We start from the raw sequence: 24,481 nt of genomic DNA, 5'->3' as shown, positions 1-24,481 counted from the left end.
TCTAATGGCTACTTCCTGCATGATAATGCACCATGTTACAAAGCAAAAGTCATCTTAAATTGGTTTAATGAACATGACAATGAGTTCAGTGTTCTTCAGTGACCTTCCCAGTCACCGGATCTGAATCCAATAGAACACCTTTAGGATGTGGTAGACCGGGAGATTCACAGCTTGAAAGTGCACCTGAAAAATCTGCAGGAATTGCGTGATGCAATCATGTCATTATGGACCAGAATCTCAAAGGAATGTTTCCAACATCTTGTGGAATCAATGCCACGAAGAATCCGTAGTTTTGAGAGCAAAGGGAGGCCCTACCCAGTATTAGTATAGTGTTCCTAATAAAGTGTTCAGTGAGTGTAGGTTTATCAACTGTGTGACTGTCTAATTGAGTTGACTCAGAGTTTGATTGCTTCCCTGGCCTATAGACCAACATTGCTGGCCACACCTGAAACTGACTGAGCACTGGTGAATACCAATACCATGGTGAGTTTAATTGTGTGCATTGTAAGAGAGCAGATTGTAATATTATAGAGGACCGTAAATTCATAACACTTATTAAGGTCATGGTCCAGAGTAAGTGTTGTGGCAGGGTGAGTATGAAGGCCTTGAGCTGTTAATTCAGTGTCATTGTAGGGGCCACAATAAGGACCACAATGGAAATATAGTAAGTATCTGACTTTATTGCGTCATTATTATGCATGTGCTTTATCTTTACATTTGTCAGGTCTAACTTTTGAAAAAGGTATTTTGACCTCAATGGGACTTCATGGACACATTAAGGTTATATAAAGGGGTAACATTGTTGTCAGTGTCCAGTGTTCCTATTACACTGGCCAACCTGATATTGAAAAGTTTAGAGATGAGGCTATACACAGTATAGGCAGCTGTCAGTCAGTCTTTTTTATGCATTATTTACATGGTTTTGGTCCCCAAAGACACTGATAATCTGTGTAAAAAGGCAAAACTATTAAAAAATGCAAATTTACTGGTAAAAACTGAGCAGCGTGTGCATCAATTGGACCAATGTAAAGCTTTAAAAAGTATGTACAATATCATATGTTTTGATCATATTGATGATCCTTTCTAATAAACAACATATGTCTGTATGTTTGCAGATTGTCAGGTTCATGCCATTACAATCCCCAGATAAATAAATACACCTAATTCATTATGTTCTATACAAGTTGGGATCATGTGAAAGCGCAGGGAGGATAGCCCCTCTCCTATCATCTTAGAATCGTAGCCCACCTCCAGCTCCTCCTCCGGTGCATCGCTTGCATCAGTACCGTACTTGTGAGCACTTCTGCGCGCACCTCAGCAACATACGAAGCGATTTTACAACAGCAGTTAATACCCAAACCCCAAAAAGTAGGCAAGTCGATAACAGTACACAACAGTAGAACAGCGGTAGAGGGATGGAGACAAGCGTCGGCTACAGTATTCAAAGCCACATTGCTATGGGGATGTTGCTCTTTACCATAACTTCCATAATGGACATGACCAAAGCGGAGGTAAGGTGTATTCCATCATGCCAACTACATGTTATTAAATCGATTTCGCGGGAACTCTCTTTCACGGGTTCGGATCAATTTGGAGAGGGACCACTGGATGAAGTTGTCATGGGATTTGCGAAGGAGTCATCGGATTATCATGATTTGAACGACAGTGGCCATAAAGACAACAATGGTGCGGAATATTTCGGGAGCGTCCTCGGGTACAGGGATGCGGTCAATTCAGGGCGTGAATTTCAATCCGAGCAGTCGTTAGCGAATAAATCATACGGCAGTGGAGAGGGAGAAGTGATTCAGAAACTTCTTTCTGGTGTGCTATATCGACATCAAACTGCTTTGGCCACAGAGATTCCACCCACTACTGTCATTAAAGTTACCGGTAATTACCGTGAATATAAGATAATTGATAGATCTGGAAGAGAAAATAAGCTAAAACAATCTACATCATCAAAAAACAAGGTTGCGGCAAGTTTTAGGAGTCGTCGCCGGCGACGAAAGCGCAGCGCCCGGGTGGCGGAGAGCAGAGAAACTTGGTCCGGATTCCGATGGAATGGAGAGGATGCGTCAACGGCTGGGCAACATGAGTTACAACTCACAAGCTCTACGTTCGCCCTCACCGGGGATTCAGCTCATAACCAAGCCATGGTGCATTGGTCCGGCCAAAATAGCAGCGTAAGTGAAACTTGGCAATGAGTTGCATTATTTGCGTAAGGAAAACCGTATATTCGTTTTTAAATTGTATTATTTTCAGGTGTATATGATTTCAGGTATCTAATGACTACTGCTTTACAGTAATTGGTTGTATAATTGGACTGAAGGAGCTGGTATGTTTAATGTTGTGAGGCATAGGAGAGTGGTGGACACTGACAATGCCCTGGCATTGCAGATTAGCCAGGGCACCATGCAGGCGATTTAATGAGGGGGTGTTGAGGCTGAAGTGAGGAAATTGGTGTGTCACACACACACACACACACACGGACACACACACACACACACAAACACACACACACACAAGGTGTGTTGTTGGAGATGAGAGTCAACATAGTACAGTATGGTCGGATGATTTAATTTCAGTTATTTTAGTTAACTCAACAAATTTTACCTACTTTATTATAGACCTTGTCATGGCACAACGTGCTTAGCAGCCTGAACCTAAACCCCAGAAAGAGCAAGCCTAGGCCAGTTTATCACTCATTATATGTTTAAGAGTGCATCAGATGTACTGGACCATTGTGGATGTATCATGAAAGGTTACATCTAGTGCAACAGTCTTATTATAATGGTGTTACAGTGCTGTGGACCGAGGAGTCTAGAACTCTAATCACATATTAGTTTGCAGAATGTGAGATTATTCAAGTTTCTTGGCAATATGCCTTTCTTCAGGTTTCACCAGAGATTTTATCTTGAACTAACATAACTGACAGCTCCTCCAGGATGAATATCACCATCATGTGTGGCCTCAGATCTCATTCCATGCATTTCAAGGTGTAAGTCATGGAACTAGTGATGCTCTCATTTATAAAAGCTGCCTCAGCTTTCAGTCTTACATACATACTAATTATGTATATCTGACCTCTCTATTACCCTTCCATTAGATATAGCTACAGTCAGCCTCTCAAATTTCATATTGGTAATGGCTACATAACGATAATTACCAATGTACAGTACATATGGGCTACATCAACTTGCATCAGCATTCATTGTCTTTGCTCTTGTGACATCAGCCTGCCAGTCTCACCTTTACACCAACAACAACAGCACTTCTGTTCTGCCTGTACACTAATGAAATAACTTCACTCTGACTCATATTGTGGTAGACTTGTTTTGGACCTCAGCCATTTCTGAATGCTCTGTCTACAAGGGATGAGGCACGGGCAGGCTTTTAAACTACAGTGTGTCAGGGTTGGGGTCAATTCCATTTGACCAAATTGAAATTCAACTGACCCCAATCCTGCAGTGTGTAGCCTAAGGGTCAATGGGACATCGTATGAGAGCAATTTTTCACCAACAATTCCATCCAAAGTGGATGATTTGTTGTAGGCAGCAACGGAATTTCATTGGTGGTGTGGTTGGTTGCCAGCCTAACCAACTGTGTATCTAATTAGCATGAGTGCTTTAATATCAGAGGAGACAAAATGACATTGCATTGCTGGAGAGGTAGTTTTGAGATGTGTCAACACACACAACCCTGCAACTTTTTCTCTGAGCACTCCAGTTCCAAAGGCATATCTACAGTAGGCAGTTGAAAGTGGTGTCAGAGCATCCTCAGCACAGCGGGTGCTACTTTTGGGCTGGGTTTAAAAACAAACTCACTCAATGTCTAATCTTGCCAGCATTGATAACCACCTCTCCCCTCCTCACTCACGATGAGGCTTTCGGGGCCCAGCAGGCTTCCATAGTCTGGCTGCAGGACTACAGCTGTGCCCTGTTTTTTCCTCTCAAGGAGAAAAATAGTGCAAAAACAGACACTTAAAGAAGTAGAAATTAGTGCCTTCTCAGGACTTTGATGAGACTTTATAGGGACACGTTGAAAAAACACAACATATTCAAATGTAACATATTAAGCTTGTGAGTATGATAGCATCAGGGTATCCCTAACCAGTGTGATCTGGGTGGCATATCAACTGCAGTGCTATTGGTGCCCATTTTAAATTATATGATTAACAAGGTTCAGAGACACAAACAACACATTTATTTCTTAAACATTTATTGGGGAATTTAGAGTAGATTGCATAGTGCAACATTTGTATAAAATGTAGTTTGATGTTCTCTGTGTCCTGGTGAAGGGTGAGTTTTGCAGGACTTGTTTAGTTTAGTTTAGTTTACACAGTGTCACAATCCAGAACTACTTTCAAATCCTTATTAATACTCTTATTCACACATCCTTTTTTTTGTGTGAAAACGCATTTTACTATCGAGAATAATATCAGAAGATACCAGCATGGCTGTGTTATGGAGAGTCATTTATTGTGAAGAGATCCTACCTTGGTTGTCCATGGTAAGCTTTGAGTCTCTGGTTGTTTTAGGAGTCACACTGGGACATTAGTCATTTATCTTTGTATATGTATCAATATGCTATCATGAAGTCCCTTTATAATTCATGATTTGGTTAACCTGTTATCCATGGGACAGCAAATAGCTCTGACTTCAAACAATCTAACCCTAGCTCAGCATCTGGTCTGCCAGGAAACCTTGTCTTTGTGAATAAAGTGATATAAATTGATGTGGCAGACAAAAGCCAGCCATTGATTCACCTGTGGTGGAGCTAGGATTACTGTAACACTGTGGCTCATGGCCCTCTGTTTTTACTGTACCACCAGGCATGGCATGTTAAAGCCGAATTAAAATGCTATATAAAAACATGAAACAGAAAGTCATAGCTTGTGTAAAGAATGATTTTTGAATTTAATTTATATCCTTTATGCAGTTAAGTCCTGTTGAGACTGACAATCCCTTTTGCAAGAGAGACCTGCTCGAAGGAGGTATAAAGCAATCATATGTTCCACATCCATACATAAATACAGTGATAATTGAACTTGAAACAGAAAGTCATAGTTTGTGTAAAAGATTATAGTTTATGCAGTTTATCACACTATATAAATGCAATTAATTATGATTATTATTATTTGTATATGTGGTGTTTATTCTAACTAGTAGTCTAACTAGTACCGAGGTTCATTCTTAAATTTGCTGCCTCTAAGAATTGGTCATTAGTCATTGGTCATTTGACTGCAAACAGTGAGGTAATTCCTCAATATTAAAGCCTGTATTTTAAGAATCCATACAGTGCATTCGGAAAGTATTCAGACCCCTTCACTTTTTCCACATTTTGTTATGTTACAGCCTTATTCTAAAATGGATTAAATTATTTTTTTCAATCTACACATACTACCCCATAATGACAAAGCCAAAACAGGTTTTGAGAAATGTTTGCTAATACATTAAAAATAAAATAAAACTGAAATATCACATTTACAAAAGTATTCAGACCCTTTGATTTGACACTCGAAAGCTCAGGTCCATTCTGTTTCCACTGATCATCCTTGAGATGTTTCTACGACTTGATTGGAGTCCACCTGTGGTAAATTCAATTGATTGGACATGATTTGGAATGGCACACACCTGTCTATATAAGGTCCCACGGTTGACAGTGCATGTCAGAGCAAAAACCAGGCCTTAAGGTCAAAAGAATTGTCCGTAGACCTCCGAGACAGGATTGTGTCGAGGCACAGATCTGGGGAAGGGTACAAATGCACTGTATATTTTTGTATGACTTGAGCAAGCACAGGAGCATCTGTTTGAAGGAAAATAAGCTGCTTTACTCCAAATTGATCGGCCTCAATTCTGTGTATTTCACTGGAAGTGCTAATTGAAATGTCATATCAATTGATGAACATGATAGTGTTCAAGAATGTGGGTGTTTACACCATTGCTAATAAATTAAATGATGACTGTAGCAAAGTAATTCACATCTGTGCAATAAAAGCTTATTCTTTTTCATTAATGTTGTTAGTTCTCTTTCACTCGACTCGGTCGACATCTCACTATTGGATATGTACTACTGTATACTCTATTTGCTGAAACTCTATTCAAGTCACACCTGGAATGGGCCGGGAGCACTTTGCATGGCTGACCCCACCCAGCATAGCCTATAAAGGCAATGCGCAGTCATTTCATTCTTTACCCACTTCACCTGCTTATTTGCCAGTCCGTCTGCAGCGTTCTACTGGAAACTTAGAGAGCGAAGTGTTTTCTCTAGTTTAGTTCACCAACAAGAGATCAATTAATCACTAGCCTAGCTACTTTCTCTTGTGCCCTTTGGGTACCTTGTGCATTTCATTGCTAACTAGTGGGTTGACTCTTTCGTGTGTGTCCTATCCTGGATCTATGGCGCCAACTACGGACCTACTGCTTCCAAATGCTCACGTGTGGCATTCTGTTGGAGTCTATTCGACCCAACAAATGGTTTACCATAGTAGAGCTCAAAGATTTTCACGTCAGTTTATCAGATTTCAACATCAGAGTTTATCCTGTACACAGGAGATTGCTGAGGTTTGCCGACATACAAATATCTAACCTGATGCAACTTGGGCTCATGGCCTCCTTGATTGTTGAGGTCCCACTTGGCCTCCTTTTTATGCAAGACTTCCAGTGATGGGTTATAGCACTCCACCTAGATCCTTCTCTTCATCGACACAGACCCGTGCTTGTATCCTGACGGCACTACAGCGTTGGAGAGACCCCTCCCTTCTGCTGAAAAGATACCCCATGAGGAGTGTCCTCTCATGCAAAGTTGTAACCACAGATACGTCACTACAGGGATGGGGGCAGATCACAAAGACATTCAGTGAGCAGCAGATGGTCAGACACTATAAGCACAGCCCATATCAATGTCCTTGAGCTCTACACCGTGTTACTAGCCTTCAGGCACTTTTGTCCATTCCTACAGGGACATCATGTCCTGGTCAGGTTGGACAAAACACGTCCACAGTGGCATACATCAATCACGAAGAAGGGATGCGTTCCAAGCAGCTCCTAGGCGTAGCACAGGTACTGCTGCTTTGGAGTAGCGACTATTAGAGCAACACATGCACCAGGCAGAATTCAGGAGGGAATTTACTGTCGCGAGGAAGCCACTTAGCAGGGGAATGGTGACTGCATCTGGATGCCGTCCAGGAGATTTGGAGATGTTATGGCAGGGCTGCGATAGATCTTTATGCATCTCAGGACAATGTGCATTGCCGTCTGTTCTTTGTGATAACTGATCACACAGCACACTATCCGTAGTGGGATGTCTCCCTTATCTCCTTCAGAGAACCAGAGCTAGGGTTAGGGTTAGGTACAAGCTTTGGTAAAATTGCCTGTATGGAATCATCCATCTTTTTAATTGTGCTGGCTAAATATGCTGACAGTTTTATTGATGAGGTAACTTGATTCCTACAGTTGATAAGTCTGGGTCAGGGAGTTTGAGAGGCTGATACTTACTGGAAATGTGTAGTCTGTCTGGCCGTTCATTTGTCTCTTTCAGGTGCTCTCCATCCCTCACTAATAGAAATAACTCCTTCCCCCCACTACCCCAAACCCCCAACCCCCAACCCCCAATCCCATTATATTACAACACCATTTCACACTGGTAATCCCCTCAAACTAAGACCATTTAAGTCACTATAAAACCTCTTTCATGCCTCAATAATGGTCAGATTCATCTCAATGCATTTTCTCACCAAGGTTTGAGATTTACACAGGATTTGGGGGCTTGGAAATTAATTTGCTTATTCTTGTATATCAAATAATAATTTTTTGTCACCATTATGGCGTAAAAACATGTTGTACATGTTAACTGCTCTCTTACATTTTACGTTTGTCCTGATATGGAAGAGACCTGTGTGTAACGGATGGGATTTGCAATCACACTCTTGTGGTCGGTAGCCTTGTCTGAGACTGATAAACTCAAGTGCATCCTTGGACCTTGAAGATGCTGTCCTGGTCTAATGGTAGACGCTTGTGTGTTCCACGAGGGAGATCCAAGTTCCAACCCTGTCTGTTGCACATAAAGCTGGGCAGACAGTGCATGATTTCAGCCACAACTTTGCAAAAAGCCACGTTCTCATAATGTACAAAATGTACATATCGGCTGTAAACACGGACATATGCAGTGAACTTGGCGTCTTTACTCACACGGTGTGAGTTGGTCAACGATATGAAGAGAGCGATCATGTCTGATTTTAATTCTGACATGTCCCATAAATGGGCCATAGAATTAGAATAGTTATAGAAAAGGACCACTGCCCTTTTGATATATCGAAGCAAATATATTGAGCGAAAATTACAATGATCGTTACAAATTCCAAAATGTTTTGAAGAATACCCTTGCCCCATCCGTGCATTGGCTATCATGTCCAAATATCCTTTTATGCTGTTTGGGGCTTTTTTTCAGTGCATAAGAAAACTGCAATGTAAAATGTAATGTTCACAGCTGCAATGTAAAATGTGTCTGGAAAAATCTGTTCTCCCCATTTAAGTATTAATGACTCATCAGGTTGAGATTGCTTGCAGTTCAGAGTTTCATCATAAATCAAAGACAAAAATTCATAAGCCAGAACTTTACCTCAGCTTTCGCTTAAAATGTACAGCTACAGTAAAGTAGCACATAACCTCAGCCTCAACCATAATCTCCAGAGAACAATCTACACAATGAATATTGTATCACTTTATATTGATGCCTTGGTGGATTAACTTTTTACAACAATCAGGGAGCTTCACCCTATATTTTTAACATCCGTAAAACACCAAAGGTTTTCCAGCTGGCACTTCAGGGGATGCAAATCATTTCTCAGAATCTTACACTGGACCACCTCCAAGTGAATGCATAAGTTAATTACCATACTTGGAGACAAGAAGTAATTGCTCATACTTTCCAAACTGCTGTGGATTGTTGTATTGTATATGACAATGTCCAGCAGATTGTCACTTTTGGAAGCTATACATGTTATTGGTTTGGGCCATACATCTCTGCTCCCCCAATCTGTATGCTTATTTATTACTCCTGGGTTGACAAGCTACTTAGGTTATTCATTCCCACACTGATTTATCAAATAGAATATATGCATATTATATTATAATAGCCACATTTCTGCAGTTTGCTGATTAACTTAAAGGCCAAATAGCAAATAAAGAATTGGGAAATCATTATAAAAGGCATTTTAATGTTTTTTTTATGCAGTGAAACATTGAAACAGTTGCATAGTTTTGGATAAATTCTTTGAAATCGGTAATTGAATGGAGTTATTTTTTCCCCCTACATTGTCTTCAATTACGAGCTGGGGGAAAAATAAATATCAGTGAACAATTTGTTAACATGAATCTGTGTATTGTTACTGTAATCAAGCAATACACATATAGGTTTTTATTTAGGTTCTAACAAACGCTAAGGAAAGTTGTTGTGGAAAATAGTGGAAAAATAGTGGAAAATAGACCTGTCTACAGAGACCTATTAATTAACATCTGGAACAATTTACGACGCCTCACAAATGTATGGGTCTTCATTCCTATTCGGTAAAGGCCTATATAACTGTCACATAACATTGGCATTTTTTACGACATCCTCAAAAAAGATGTGAAGATATTTACAAGGAGAGCCTTGCAACGCCTAGGATGAATGATAGATGTATTGTTTACTTATTTATTTATAGAGTGCCGATGGTGGTAGTGTTTATCACGGCAGAGAAACCCACTGGGCCTTAAACAAAGCACATGTTCTCTGCTTTAACTCTTTACAGAGTATGCTCCATATAGCCGTAGATATGACTTGAAGAGGCCTCAACAGTGTGTTTGGTTGTTGTTGTTGTTTATATTTGTGGAATTTTACTGGAATGCTGTATAGGCTAAGGCTGTTTTCTGTTGATTGTTTGACGAGCATCCAATTTAAGCTGAGACTGGCATGTTGTTGCTGTTGTCTAAACTGCTGATATGTTGGTCCACAGCAGTATGAGGTTATCAGCAATTTATCTTTAGATTACTAGTACAGGCTTATCAGTTTATTATCAACTCAATGGAGCAAACTAATAAAAAAATTAGTTTGCTCCATTAATTTTAACACTGTCATGCCCTCCACTTCCACCTAGTCTGTGCCAGTGCCTCCCTCTCTCCTGTTTCTCTTTGTCTGTCTGTTTGTGTTGTGTGTGGGCGTGGCCAGGCTCCGGTTCCCTGTCACTCATCACCTCCACCTGCTCGTTCTGCTCACCTGTTGGTCATCTGCTCATCACCTCGCTGTGTTTAAACCCCGGCTTCCCATCGACTCTTCGCCACATTGTTGTTTGTTGTTTCCAAGTTAGTCTTGTTCTCGGCTGCTTAGTCTCATATTGATTCTAAAGTCCTAGTGTCTTAGTACTCAGTCTGATCTATATCTCTTTATGCTCCAGGACCTCAACCCAGTTATCCACCTGCCTGCCTGTCTGCCTGTCAGCCCGCCTGTCCTGCCTGCTCGCACTACCTGCCTGCCCTGCCTGCCTAGTCTACCTGCCCTACGTGCCCCACCTGCTCTGTCTGTCTACCTGCCTGCCCTACCCCGTTTGCCATTCCACCCTGCTTTTCCCGTTCCCTGCTATTCCCTCATTAAATACCCTATTATTTTATATTTGTGTCCTGACTCTGTGTTCCGCCATGGGTTCATTAGCTCTGACCTTAACAAACACTTTATTAAGATGGCCCACCATGGTGCCAGTAATTCTGGTGATGACAGTCACCAGAGTCATGACTAAGTCATGTCAAATTATGATGAAAAAGGTTCTACCTTCCCTACAGGGACAAGCTGATGAACTCTTTTTTCTCAGTGAACTGTGAACATCATTGTCTTAGTATAACATTATATTACGTTAAGTTAACATTACTGTATAACAAGAGGGATACATCTTGTCATACAATTCCATAGGAAATGAGACCAGCATTTACATTCACTGTTTCATGCATCATAACAACGTATAATCACCACATTCTGCAAAGTGTCCTAAAAACTATTTGTTGTCTATTACCCTGAAATTGTATGCTGATGTCGGAACTATGTCTTGTTTTCAAGGTGATCTTAATGCTGACAAAGTACTTTGACTTCAGCCTCGGCAGTGTAACAGAGAGTTCTTTATGGAGGTAAGGAGGACTTATATTAATTTAAGTAGATTTGTGTTAATGTTGTATATGTAGTAGGGGAGACCGGGGGCAATTGTAAACATTTTTGCAATTAACTATAACTTAGAGACCACTCAACCTAAACCAGTCTTTTGTTGATATCAGCAACTTACATTTGTCTACTATTCATTTCTAAATGTGTAGGTCTCTAAAGAGGATGCTTGGATCACTGTAATTTTTTAAACACCTTTAAAAAATTACCAAATAGGGGTGCTGAGTGGCGTAGCACACTAATGCGCCTACCACATAATCACAAGGTTCCTGGTTCGATTCCAACCCTCGACATATCTTGCATGTCATCCCTCCTCTCTCTCACCATCCTTCCTGTCAGTCTCTACTGTCTGTCCCAATAAAGCAGAAATGTCCTAAAAACATATTTAAAAAATAAATAAATAATAAACCCACAGAGCTCAAAACTCTGAAATACTGTAGACACACTAATGCTCCATAAACACCTTTAATCAGTCCCACCAGGATTTCGCAATGTTTTTTTTGTGATATCTGTGGCCAAAAATTCTTGATTTTGCTGGTGTTTTTCAATGTGAAAAGTACATTTTCAGTGTTTTTTTTTTAATGTTTTGATAATTTTAATTTATCACTTAAAGCAATAAAATGTCATATGTGCTCAGTTCCAATACGATTGACGACTTTCTCTTGTGTTCCAGCACTATATTGCACGGGGTACTAAACAACTTGCCTACACTGTTGTGTAAAACACTGGGAAATAGTTTTGCACGGTCTTTAGCTAATATTTTTGTAGGTAAATTAGATGGATTTTTGTCCCATTTCTCTGCCTGTCAGACGTCCACCTTCAGCTTTACACGTGAACATGTTGATAGGGAAAAAAAGGTTTATTGATGTGTCATTTGATTGGACTGGATTTAATGCGATAACAGTGAGGTAATTCGCAAAAGCCTGGAGGGACTGTTTAAGGGTAATGTTTTGCTCCATGGTGGATCCTCATCAAAAATAATATCTTCATTCTCTGAGCAACAAAACACAAAATGACATCTTACCTAGACCTCATGAACAGGTAGGGTAAATAACAGTAACCTAATGCTAGAAGCCTCTAGTATAAAATAACCCGACACCCAGCCACAGACTGCTTGGTCTGATTTACAGTGGTGGCAACAGCGGTCAGCAGTCACTCCCATCTGTGAAGCCCTCATGTGCCCAGGACTTTCCCAACACTGTGTTACATTTGCCCCCAGGTAATTGTAACACTGTGTTACATTTGCCCCCAACCCCAGCAGCCATGACAAACCTTATGTTAGCTAGCTGGCAACTATTCTGTCAATTTGTAGCCAACAGAACAGTAATCATAATGATACAAGATTCATAGACATTAAATCTTAAGCCAGCAGAAGAAAAATACTGTAGATCAAAAAAGTTAAATTTACCCCTAAAAAACACATTTTCCCAATAAAACCTGCAGATGGTGAGATATTTCACACATTTTTTTTCAAGCAGGGAGTAAACCTAACTGCATGTAATGAGTGAGTTTCTTCTCTCTAATTAATTTCTGATTGGAGAAAAGTAGGGTGTTACAATTGGCATCACATTTACATTTGTCCCTGGTCACCCGTAACGTGATTATTACCATTACATTGCTATTATTACCATATTACCAACCCAGCCTTATTAGAAACTAAACAGCATGGGCTGTAGGTAAACTCATACTGAAACTTAATACATGGTAATAAGCAGGGTTGTGTTGTTGGGAAAAGGAGGCCTGATGATCCTTCTATTAGGCCTGTTCAGCATCCTAACAGGCCTCTTCAGCCCACACTCCAGCAGCAATAGAAGAAGCAAAAGAAACAAGAATTGAAAGCTCCAGAAAGAACTGAGCACTGAAATGACCAACTTGTTTGGGGAAATGAGTGCCACTAAGCTGGTGAGGCCTGAGAGAGGTCGAGGTCAGGGAAAGAGCTATGCTGAAGCCTTGACTGGGGTTCTGCTGGTCTGCAGGTCTGCAGGTCTGCTCCTCCAGCCTGTCCAGCACACACACCCAAACCCCCCTGCCAGGTTCTACAAACTGGTTTGAGGAACGAGATGCTTATGTGATATTGTAACAATAACTGGGACTACTCTGCTTGTTTTGGATATTGAATAAACTTCAAAAGAGTTTTTACTTTTGCATTCCTAAAGTGTCAAGTGTAAAGTGACCTACGCCCAAAATAGTTGTACTAATATCATTGGTAGAGAAAAGGTCAGGGTTAGATATTGGTCATCGAATCCTGATTACACCTTATTAACATGTGTACACAGATGAGGTAGCCTGGATACCTGATCATAAAGTAACCATAGAATAGAAACAGAGTTTGTATTCTAAGAAACAGAGGTACTATGCATAGTAAGGAAGGTATTAGATCCATTACAGTTTTTTTCCATTGTATACACACAATCAATGGAACTATGCACACAATCCTGAAAACTTGAAGCTCATGTATCAACAACAAGACTCCAGACTGCTAAACTCTAAGCACAATTCCAATGTTTTCACTCAAATAGAAATTTTAAATCACATTTTTGCAAAACTCTAAGCACAAATCGCATCATTTAGCACACTTTGTTCATCTGGAAAACACTGGCCTTCAAAATGCCACACCCTAATTACCAATTGGTCTCACGCACTTCTCACCTGTTCAAACCCAATTGGCAAAACACTTCAATCATGTGTCAGAGCATAAAAGAGGCCTCAGGTGACCTCTACTGTGTTGGGGGGATGGAGAACAGAGAGGAAGAGGAAGAGTGAGAGCAAGAGGAGGAGGAGGAGGAAGAGGAAGAGGAAGGCGAGCCAATATGTCTAATGAAATCCGCGCAACTTTGGTTGACCATGTACTCAATCATAGCCTAATAATGACCGAAGCTGGGCAGCGAGTCCAGCTGAATTTGAGCTGCTTCATGGTAGCCTCAGTTATCCGGGCATTTAGAGATGAGAATAGGTAAGTAACCACTTCAGTAGTCTTCTATACTCTCTACAGTAATTACAATAATGTGACTTTCTACAGTATAGGCCACAACTTCCATGAGCCCTACTCCAGGCAATGGAGGGTACGTGTGACGACATCAATGCAGATGCATGCCAGGGTGGATCCGCCATGCCAGACGCTTTTTTCCCCCGCTGCTTGGCCAGGGAGAACATCACAGGCGATGTAGTTGAGGTCCTCTGGCCTGATCAGGATTGCGGACAGTAGATCTGTTTCACATTTTATATTTTTATTTTTTATGGGCCTACGAAAAACTTTTTTTTTGCAGTTCAGTCAGCTGAATATTTTATTGTATTACAGTAACAAATATATATTTGCTTTGTTACCTTTTTGTATTTGTGCACTGATTTCATCATTACATCCCCAGAAAGACAGTCTAAACATTTTCTTGCTGTAGTGTTTTTCATTTTACTTATCAATGCAATTACTGTGAGTTTTGCCAAAGTAGGTAATATTTATGTATTCCCAGAACTCTAACAATGTTGCAGTATCAACTTTAAGTTTACAGTATCACTCTGGGAAGCTGAGTTGTGAGTTTAGCCCAATTGGAGCTCATTGGATAGACAAAACAAGGAATAGCCAAGTAATGGATTAACCTGATCAGTTGAATTGGAAACTTGAGTTACATTTACTCTTAGAGTTGAAAATAGGTTTGGTTACACCTATAAAAAAGTATAATTAGATAAGATCATACCTCTAATTTGGATAGCTACTGTATCTGATAGGGTTAAGCAGCCTTGTCCAGACCAATAAGAGTAAGATAAGATATAATAAATCTTAGGACATGTCTTGCTCTTGGAGGAGTGGGCTTGTAGCTTCGACATGTGCTGTATGTTGTGTATATCTTTGCAAGACAGAGGCACTTCCAAGGAGAAACAGAGAAACACTGCAAGTACTGTCAAATGATACACAGACTAGTACTGCACATTTCCCAAATGCACTATTTAAACAACCAGAAGATGCCAGATGGGAATATGAGAAAGATACATCCTTCCAGAGAGATGGTTTATGGTTCCATAAATCTATCCTTCCAAATAAGATTATGTACTGTAACTGTATCTGACTGTGCCTGGTATAAACCTCAGTTATTACTATGCTTGGCGTTTCATAGTGTAGATATACTGAAGGACAAAGTTAATATACATGAGGTTTACAGTGTGATGTCAAGGATTTTATAACACTTGTATATTTTTCCACATGTACTACAAATTATAATGATTCCATTTAGAAGTAATTCAGAATATACACATTTAATTCTCCATTAATCTAGTGAATTGCTTTATATAATTTTCAGTTGCAATTTTCTGCTTGCCCACGTTGCTTAATGATAGCATCAGTATACTAAGTAATAGGTATTATTATTGAATTCCATACGGCCACTCTCACTATTAATAGTATAAGAACTAATTTAGTTTGCCCCCTAATTTAATTCTAGGTCAACAGACTATGGAACCACATATGAGAAACTAAATTCAAAGGTTGGACTGGAAACAATACTCAGCTACTTGTACGTGAGTCCAAACAACAAAAGAAAGGTAAGTTGCCATACTTTACAGTAACCATACCCAATATACAGACCAGTACATTCACAGCTATTGTCTGTTTGCTTTTTTGCTAAACAAATGTTAACGTCATATGTTTTGTGGCAGCATTTTGGCATTATTCAACTTAACCCAATGCTTATTTATTATCAAATCATCATGTTTGCTTATGTGATTCTCAGCTTGCTGCAGAACCCACAGAATCTGTCCAGCCTTATCTGTAGCTAGCACACCTAACCAAAGCCCTGTGAATGCTGCTGTCAAGGCATGAGGTTAATTCCCCCTCATTCTTCTCCTCTCCTGTCCTGTCTTGTCCTGACTTATCTCAGATCATGTTACTAACTGACCCAGAGGTGGAGAGCAGCCTGGTCATTAGCCTTGACGAAGGGGCATCCTATCAGAGACACCCCTTAGCCTTCGACATCCTCAGCCTCCTCTTCCACCCTGAGCAGGAAGACTGGATCCTGGCTTACAGCCACGACCAAAAGGTAACAGGCACCTGTCAATTCTAATGGAAGAGCAGGGGAGTGAGAGCACACACAGAGCACAGCACACACAAAGCACAGAGAGACATGGTTGAGGTAAGGGTCTTGTTACTGTAATGTCCATAGAGTTATTGATATCCTTTCAGCTATCCGTTTGTTATTGACATTAACAAGATGCCTCCTTCAACCATAGCTGTGTGTGTGTGTGTGTGTGTGTGCGCGTGCGTGAGGGTGGGTGTGTGTATGTGCATGCGAGTATGCAAAGGAAAGAAGATGGAGGGAGAGAGCAAAGGAGATAGATGAGGAGTGACTGCCAACACCTAGACAGCTCATCACCTGTTCCCCGAAAACAAGCTTCAGGGCCTACCTGCCACACACCAAAACAAGAGCTCTCTCTACTTTATGTCCTAGACAGGAGACAGTCTGTCAGCAGGAGACACAAACACTCGTTATTATTTCCATAACGAGAACCCCGCTGCCTGCTTTAGTCAACAGCAGAGATCAAACTCTCCCTCTCCATCACTACTATTGGAAGAGTTGATTCTGAGGGAGATTTTAAGATTAATGGTCAAGGGGGAAGATAAGAGGCTTGTTGGAGAGCTGTCGATGTGTTGGAAATTAAGAAGCCCTCTAGAAGTTAGGCTTGATGCTATTCCATATCTCTCTGTGAAACAAAGTTGTGGTTGTTTTTACTCTGTGGGGTGGTCTAAATCCAGTGAGTTTCTTTTTTCATTCATTGGTCTTGTCATGTGTTGATATATGCTCTTAGAATGTGTGAACATATTACAATTAAGTTAATGATCCTGATAGGGCGGGGTGCTGGATATATTGGGTGGTTATGGTGAGAGAGGGTCAAATAACAGCCCTACAATGCTGAAAGAGGGAGCTCAGTGTGTCATAGTGCAAAGGGATTATATTGATGGTAAAGAGTGTCATTTTACAATGTCAATTCGGGAAAGAATCCTGCAGAGGTACCATTGAGAGAAGCTAATGGCAAAACCAGCCTGTCAGTAGAAAATGTACCTCTGTCCACCTTCCCGCCCGCACGCACGCCCGCACGCACGCACGCCTGCCCGCACGCACGCCCGCACGCACGCATGCACGCACGCACGCATGCACGCACGCACGCACGCAACCACGCACGCAACCACGCACGCACGCACATGCACACTCTCTCTTTCTCACTCCAACTGTCTCTCTCCCTATCCTTTCTCCCTCTCTCTCCATCTCTTTCACATTCAAACACACATAGTATGCGCAGTATGAAAAATGTGTGTGTGTGTGTGTGCATGTGTGCATACAGTTGTGGTCAGAAGTTTACATACAGTTTGTCACATTTTTAGAAGACCCATAATAAATTCATAAAAGAACCAAACTTCATAAATGTTTTTTGTGACAAAGAAGTATGTGCTCCAATCAATCCATCACAGAAAAATAAGAGTTGTAGAAATGATTGGAAACTCAAGACTGCCATGACATACATGTTCTTTACAAGTGTATGTAAACTTCTGACCACAACTGTATGTGTGTGTGTGCATATATGCGTGCGTGTCTACAGCGTCTAGAACCAGTAGTCAGTATTATGTGTGTGCGTGCGTGTAGAATCAGTGTTATGTGTGTGTGATTGATGGGTAGAGAGAACACCAAATAAATAGTCCAAAAGAGAGAGAGATCAAACATTTACAACTGCACACACACACACACACACACTCTCTCTCTCACACACACACACACACACACACACACACACACACACACACACACACTCTCTCTCTGTCTCCTTCACACTCCACACTCAAAAACACATAGTATAAAATCAATGGTTATATTTCATAATTAAGAATACTCTTTTCAAGCATTCTTTGAAGTTGAACTGAACAGCAATGGAACAAAAGCATTCCTAGTGCTTTGTAAAATGCAGTATAAAAATTTAATGAATTAAAAAAAAAAACATATCTATTTGAAATCTGCAACATTTGCAAGCAATTGACGTACTGCCAGTCAGCAGACAATTATGGGCCAGATCTGATCTCATGGTGGCACATATGGCTGAGTGCCGGAAACAGCAAGTACCAGATGTCGTCCAAAAACGGCCAGATGTCATCCAAATGTGGGGGGCCAGCCCTGGATGATAGTTGCCAATTTGCTCTGGGCCAGCTCTGGTATGAGGAATGTGGCCCTGATACGTTACTCCCAATCACCAGACAATCGTGGACCAGATCTTACTAGGCCATCTTTGGTGTGGTTGACCAGTACTGGGTGAGAGTTGGAACTTTGCTCATGGGCCAGCTTTCAGATGTGTTGTATCTGGCACTGATTTGTTCCTGTCATTACTTGGCCACTTTTGTTCTAAATGTGGGGGACCAATACTAGGTGAGAGTTGGAACTTTTCTCATGGGCCAACTCTGTTATGAGGAATATAGCCCTGATACATTCCTGTAGTTATTTTGTCATATTTGGTCTAAATGTGGGGAACCAGTACTGGGTGATAGTTGAAACTTTGCTTATGGGCCAGCTCTGGCTCTGTATGTAGTGTATGGCTATAATAACTTCTGATTGTTACTAGGCCAGTGTAGGTTTGAATGTGGTCGACCAGTACTTGGTGAGAATTGGCAGTTTGCTTATTGGCAAACTCTGGCTTGAGGTATGTAGCCTTGGATTTGCTAAGAATTAATAATTCTGTGAAAGCTATTCCACGTCTCCCCTCGCACTCTATGTTCCTCCCTATTCTCCCCTTACTTCACTAGCCCTAACCCTTACATGAGGAATGTTGATTCACTGCTGGGAACAATATAGCAATATTTAATATCCTAGCCAATATGAAGATGTGAATCATACATTCTGTGATGCAGTATATTTTGAAATGGATAAACAGGTGGTTTGGGTTTTCAAAGCACCTGTGAAGTAGTATCATACACAATCCCAAGTCACATCCTAACCCAACTGAGCCAACAGTGTTTAGAAATACATGTACAGAGACCATTTGGGGAAATCTACTCATCTCATTAGAAGAGTTTGACTGTTTGACCGACTGACCAAAACCAGATGAGATGAGAAACATACAGACCTGAATACATCTAGACTCATCTCATTTGGTTTTGATGAGTCTGTCAGTGTTGCCAGTAGAAACAAATACATCAGACAGTCTGGGATACAGATGGTCTATATCGTTAACAAATTACTGGACAAAATCTATACATGTTATAACAGTTGGATACAAATACAAACTGGCAGCACATGAGCTTCCTCTGATTTCCAAAAAGCTCCCCAAACAGTTGACACATCCTCCATTTATAGGAGACACCCATTTAGACTTAGGTGTGGGCATTTAAGACACAACACACCTGATGCCCCACTCATTGAGGCAGTATGCAAGCTTAGTGTAATTTGTTGGGAGTTCTCTGGCAAGAGACCGAATGCTAGGCTGCTTATGCATTTATTTAGATTGCTGTGTTGCTGGTAAGGTGGGTAGTGTACAAATGTTCTTGTAATTAGTATTTTTTTCTTCACTAGTTATAATGGTTGTTTTTTATCATTGTCTTAAATGTTCTTCAGTTAATTTGTAGCCATTTCAACCTTACAAGATTGTTTGACAACCACTTATCCTGTGTGGCAAACATCACAGCGACAGCACGCTCCTGTAGATTCTTCCTCTACAACATCAGAAGGATACGTCCATTCCTCACCAGAGAAGCAGCACAACTTTTGGTCCAAACACTTGTAATCTCTCGCCTTGACTACTGCAATGCACTCTTGGCCAGACTCCCCGCCTCCTCCATCAGGCCTCTGCAGCTCATCCAGAACGCTGCTGCTCGTCTGGTGTTCAATCTCCCCAAATTCTCCCATGTCACGCCCCTCCTCCGCACCCTCCACTGGCTCCTGGTAGCAGCCCGCATCAAATTCAAGACCCTGGTGCTTGCCTACCGGGCGGCAAAGGGAACAGCCCCTCCCTACTTGCAAGCAATGGTTAGCCACCAAACCCCTGCAAGATCACTCCACTCGTCCACCTCGGCTGCCCGCCTGGCACCGCCGCCTCTACGTGGATGCAGTGGCCATGCTACTCGGTCACAGCTTTTCACTGTCCTGGCGCCCCGCTGGTGGAATGAGCTTCCCACTACTGTCAGGACTTGAGAGTCACTTCTGATCTTCCGCCATAGATTGAAAACCCAACTTTTCAAGCTACATCTTAACAGTCCCTCCTAAAGACCGCTTCACCCTCACTACCCCCCCTATACTAACCCTAACCCTAACCCCAACCCCAAGACCTCTTCTCCCCTGCTACCCCCCTGTACAAGTTCTCTCCTGCTAATAAAATATATAAAAAAAATAAAATAAAAAAAAAGTCTATTGGCATTACGACTGCCAATGGCCCCTGGTGTGAACATTGATTACTTTGTCTTATGATGACTGTTTGATAGATGATTCACTTAAACAAATGTATTTGTTGCAAGTCGCTTTGGATAAAAGCGTCTGCTAAATGCCATAAATGTAAATGCAAAATGCTATTTTACCATGCCCTCAAGTTAAGATAAATCGGCTTGCTAGTGGTTTACGATCAGGCCAGTATCGGAAGCTGATGACTCACTCTCCATCTCTTTAGCAATGCATGTGATCATTAGACATTAAATGGGAGAACGTGGTCATGATTATGTCGTGCTGTATTAACAGAATCTTTATCTAGCGCACAACATCACATTAATGCACATAGGAAGAATGAGAATAGAGTATCAACAAAATAACCAATTTAACAGTTTTAAAACAACATATGATACGACACACGTCTATGTAGGTTTTAACCATACATAGACGTGTGTCGAGGACAACACCGGAGACCGGTGGCCATGGGCCTAACCCGACTAACTCAGAGGACATCTTGCTGTCCCTCTCTTTAAGTATAATTTCCAACAAAGGACAAGGTGTGAGACACATTACAATCGCAAAGGAATTGACAAATGGCAAGGGTGCAATTTCTTCAGGATGTCTGCTCATTCAACTGTAAATTTAAATCAAGGCTGGCACCACCAAAATCTGTCTACAGTGGCAGTATTGGGCAACACGTTTGTTTATTTAGTAGCAACCTTTACAGTCCTACTTCAAACTGAGCAATTTTTTTAAGACTTAATAAAACCTTCAAAAAAGTAAACCCGTTACAAGGTGCTTGTGTTTAATTAAGTGATACTGTCACTGGTTGCTTCCCCCCAGTCCCTCAGATGCTGCTACTTGGGCTGTAAGTTTTAGATTAAAGAAAGCTAGGGCTTATTATTCTTCCAAGTCCACCTATGTGTCTTCAATGTGAGGGGGCATCAACCAACTCTCTCACAGTCAGAATATGATCAGCTTTAGCACACCATTGCCTACCAGTATTAATTGTGTATGGCCCTTCATGATCCTTCCTCACAGATACAAGTTTCTGCGAGCTTGGGTTGAATTTGTTATGAAAAGTCAAGTGACAGGAAGAGCAGAGGAGAGAATTCGCCAGGTTCTATATTACTAATGATTGTTTTAACTTTTGGATGATCATCTCTCATCCTTTTTCAGCTTTACGTCTCTGTTGAGTTTGGGAGAAGATGGCAGCTGGTACACGAGAATGTGGTCCCCAACAGATTCTACTGGTGAGAACAGCAATCAACATTTCTCTCTCCTCTGCTGATAACATTTAACAGAAATGCCATCTAAATGTGTTTCAAATTAGTAAACATTCAAATAACCATATCTCATTTACATATAGAATAGAAATCGATGTCATGGCCTTGGTATACAGCACATGCATTGTAATAGACTCAGTACTGTTACATTCTCTTGTTCAGCGTCAAAGTTATGCATACAGTATGATACAAGAGAAATATAGTTTAGTATAGTTCTCAAAAATCTACAATATTTCCCTTGATATTAGTTGATACAGCACTGTGTTTTGTCAGATAATGGGTAATTTCACAATGATAATAATGTTTAATCACAAAACATTAGTGCTATCATTTACTATTTCATGGAGGCAATGGAGATCAATACTCTTTAGATGACCAGACACTTTTAACATTTTGATAAATAACCTCTTAAGAACAACATAATCTTTTAAGTGGATGGTTCAATTACACCATCTTAATTACAAAATTGTTCACGTTCACAAACATTTGGCTAAAACATTTAACTTCAACTTCTTCCACAAACGTTGACACTTGCGAGCAAATTATGACAAAGTGTTTTTTAGCCCAAACTCAGAGCCAAAGAATGATACAACCGAAGCACTAAAAAGTAAAAAAGTAAACCCATTATAAGGCCTATATACTGTAGATGCTTCACACCAGGTTTATAACAGGGCACTTTGCCAAATGTGGCATAACCCTTTTGCCAACCTTATAGCATGGCTTATGCTTAGACATTTGTGAAGTATCTATGTTGTTCTTATAAAGAGTTAATGATGTCTATGCATGTGCTTGTGTAAGTACAAATGGTAAAACTACAGAGTATGCATGTGCTTGTGTAAGCTTACTGTCTGATGACAACTTTAGCATGAGGTGCATTGACATGCAGCAATCTTGCTTGGCAAGGCTTAAAACATCTTCCTCTTAACAAGCCACATATAGTGCCCTGCATAAGTAATGGGACAGTGAAGCATTTTTTTCTTCTTTTGGCTCTATACTCCAATTAATGAGGTTAAACTAAAGATTCCAACTTATCAACAGTTTGTAACATCATTAAAAAGAAAATCCTCAAAAAGGATGGTCAGGTTACTGTTTTCTAAAAAGCATGCAGAGGTCTTGAAAAAGGTCCCATGGACAGATAAGATGAATATTATCATATACATATGATCATATGATTGCAAGAGGAAAGTCTAGAGAAAGAAATATCCAAGATTTACAGCATACCACCTCATCTGTGAAACATGGTGGAGGGGGTGTTATGGTTAGGGTATGTAAAGCTGCCACTAGAACTGGCTGTTTTAATTAATGATGTAACTGCTGATGGCAGCAGCAGAATGTATTTTGAAATATACAGAAACATTGTGTCTGCTCAAGTGCAAGCAGATGCCTCCAAATTCCTTGGATGGCACTTCACCATACACTAAGACAATGACCCAAAACATACTGCCATATCAACTAGGTTGCCAATGGAGGGCCAACAACTGCAAAGTTCTTGACTGGACAAATCAATCAAATCAAAGATTTTAGGCAAAAAGACCTAAAAAAACAACAACTGAAGATGGCTGCAGTACATGCCTGGCAGAGCGTCACTAGAGAAGATACCCAGCATCTGGTAAGGTCAAGAAGCATCATAATTTATGCATTTTTGGTGAATAAAGTCACCCTTGGCAGAATGTTGACAATTTGGGTGACTTTATTCACCCTCAGCACTAAATGAGTTAAATAAAAGCTGACAATCTATACTTTAACCTCATAGTAATTGTTTGATTTCAAATCCAAACTTTTGGAGTTGTTACGACTCCAAAACGACTAGATGAAAACTCGTCTACGTCTAGGGGCTGTAGTAGTAGGCTGTAGAGGAGTATAGAGCCAAAAGAAGAATGGTTCACTGTCCCATTATTTGCACAGGGCACTGTGTCTGTATCCCTATAATGTACTGTATGTGATGGGCTAAATAAACATGTGAGTACATATCAGTACCGTAAAATGCTTCACTGTCCCATTACTTACGCTGCGCACTTTTGTAGCTCAGGCATGTAGTTTACTGTGTATGTTCCCCAGTAACAGAGGAACATGAAACATAAGGAGGAGCACATTTAAGAACACAACCTGCTGTTCACAGAGAGAAGGGATGAAGTACTTGACAGAGAGTTCATTAAAAAAGATGGAGCTGAGAAGCAATTACAGAGTGCTGAGGCTAGCAGGATTGTTCCTTTTTATTATGGCTCAGACACTACCATTTGACAGAAAATGAGGAAAAACCCATATTCTTCCACAATAGCTGCTATTAATACAACAAGTGGTCACTCTTGTCGCCTTGCACATAACTGGCTTCCTTGTTGAAGCTCTATTGAAAGGAAAAATGGCTCAGTGTTCCCTTGGCATGATACTACCGGTCGAATGATTGAGAGGTCGATGTTTGTGGAAAATGTTGTTGTCTTCTATCATCATAGTTTTTTTTTTCAATAAGAAAGAAAGGGATGAAGATATCAAGCAGCTGCATTCCCTAATTTCATCCAATCAAAATGGAAACAAACATTGTTGTCCTTCAGATGTCTTACCCGCACAGATACATGACTTTTCTGTCTCTGTTAAAAAATAAGACATTTGGATAGAAAGTGGTAATTAATA

General features: G+C 40.6%; 1 protein-coding gene across 1 annotated transcript in view; it reads left to right on the top strand.

The window, feature by feature from the left end:
- Positions 1-1,619: 1,619 nt before the first annotated feature.
- LOC310822369 (VPS10 domain-containing receptor SorCS1-like) overlaps positions 1,620-24,481 on the top strand; it is a gene marked incomplete at both ends in the record, with an annotated part of 62,929 nt that continues 40,067 nt past the window's right edge. The window contains 6 exons of the mRNA XM_083694708.1: positions 1,620-1,714; positions 1,988-2,183; positions 11,086-11,153; positions 15,618-15,717; positions 16,053-16,211; positions 21,747-21,820. Of these exons, the coding sequence (XP_083550834.1) occupies positions 1,620-1,714; positions 1,988-2,183; positions 11,086-11,153; positions 15,618-15,717; positions 16,053-16,211; positions 21,747-21,820 (692 nt within the window). The remainder of the gene's footprint in view (positions 1,715-1,987; positions 2,184-11,085; positions 11,154-15,617; positions 15,718-16,052; positions 16,212-21,746; positions 21,821-24,481) is intronic.

Source organism: Argentina silus (genome assembly GCF_951799395.1).
Source record: "Argentina silus genome assembly, chromosome: X".
Classification (NCBI taxonomy): domain Eukaryota; kingdom Metazoa; phylum Chordata; class Actinopteri; order Argentiniformes; family Argentinidae; genus Argentina; species Argentina silus.
The sequence above is the reverse complement of the archived record's forward strand: the minus strand, read 5'-3'. Positions and strand labels throughout refer to the sequence as shown.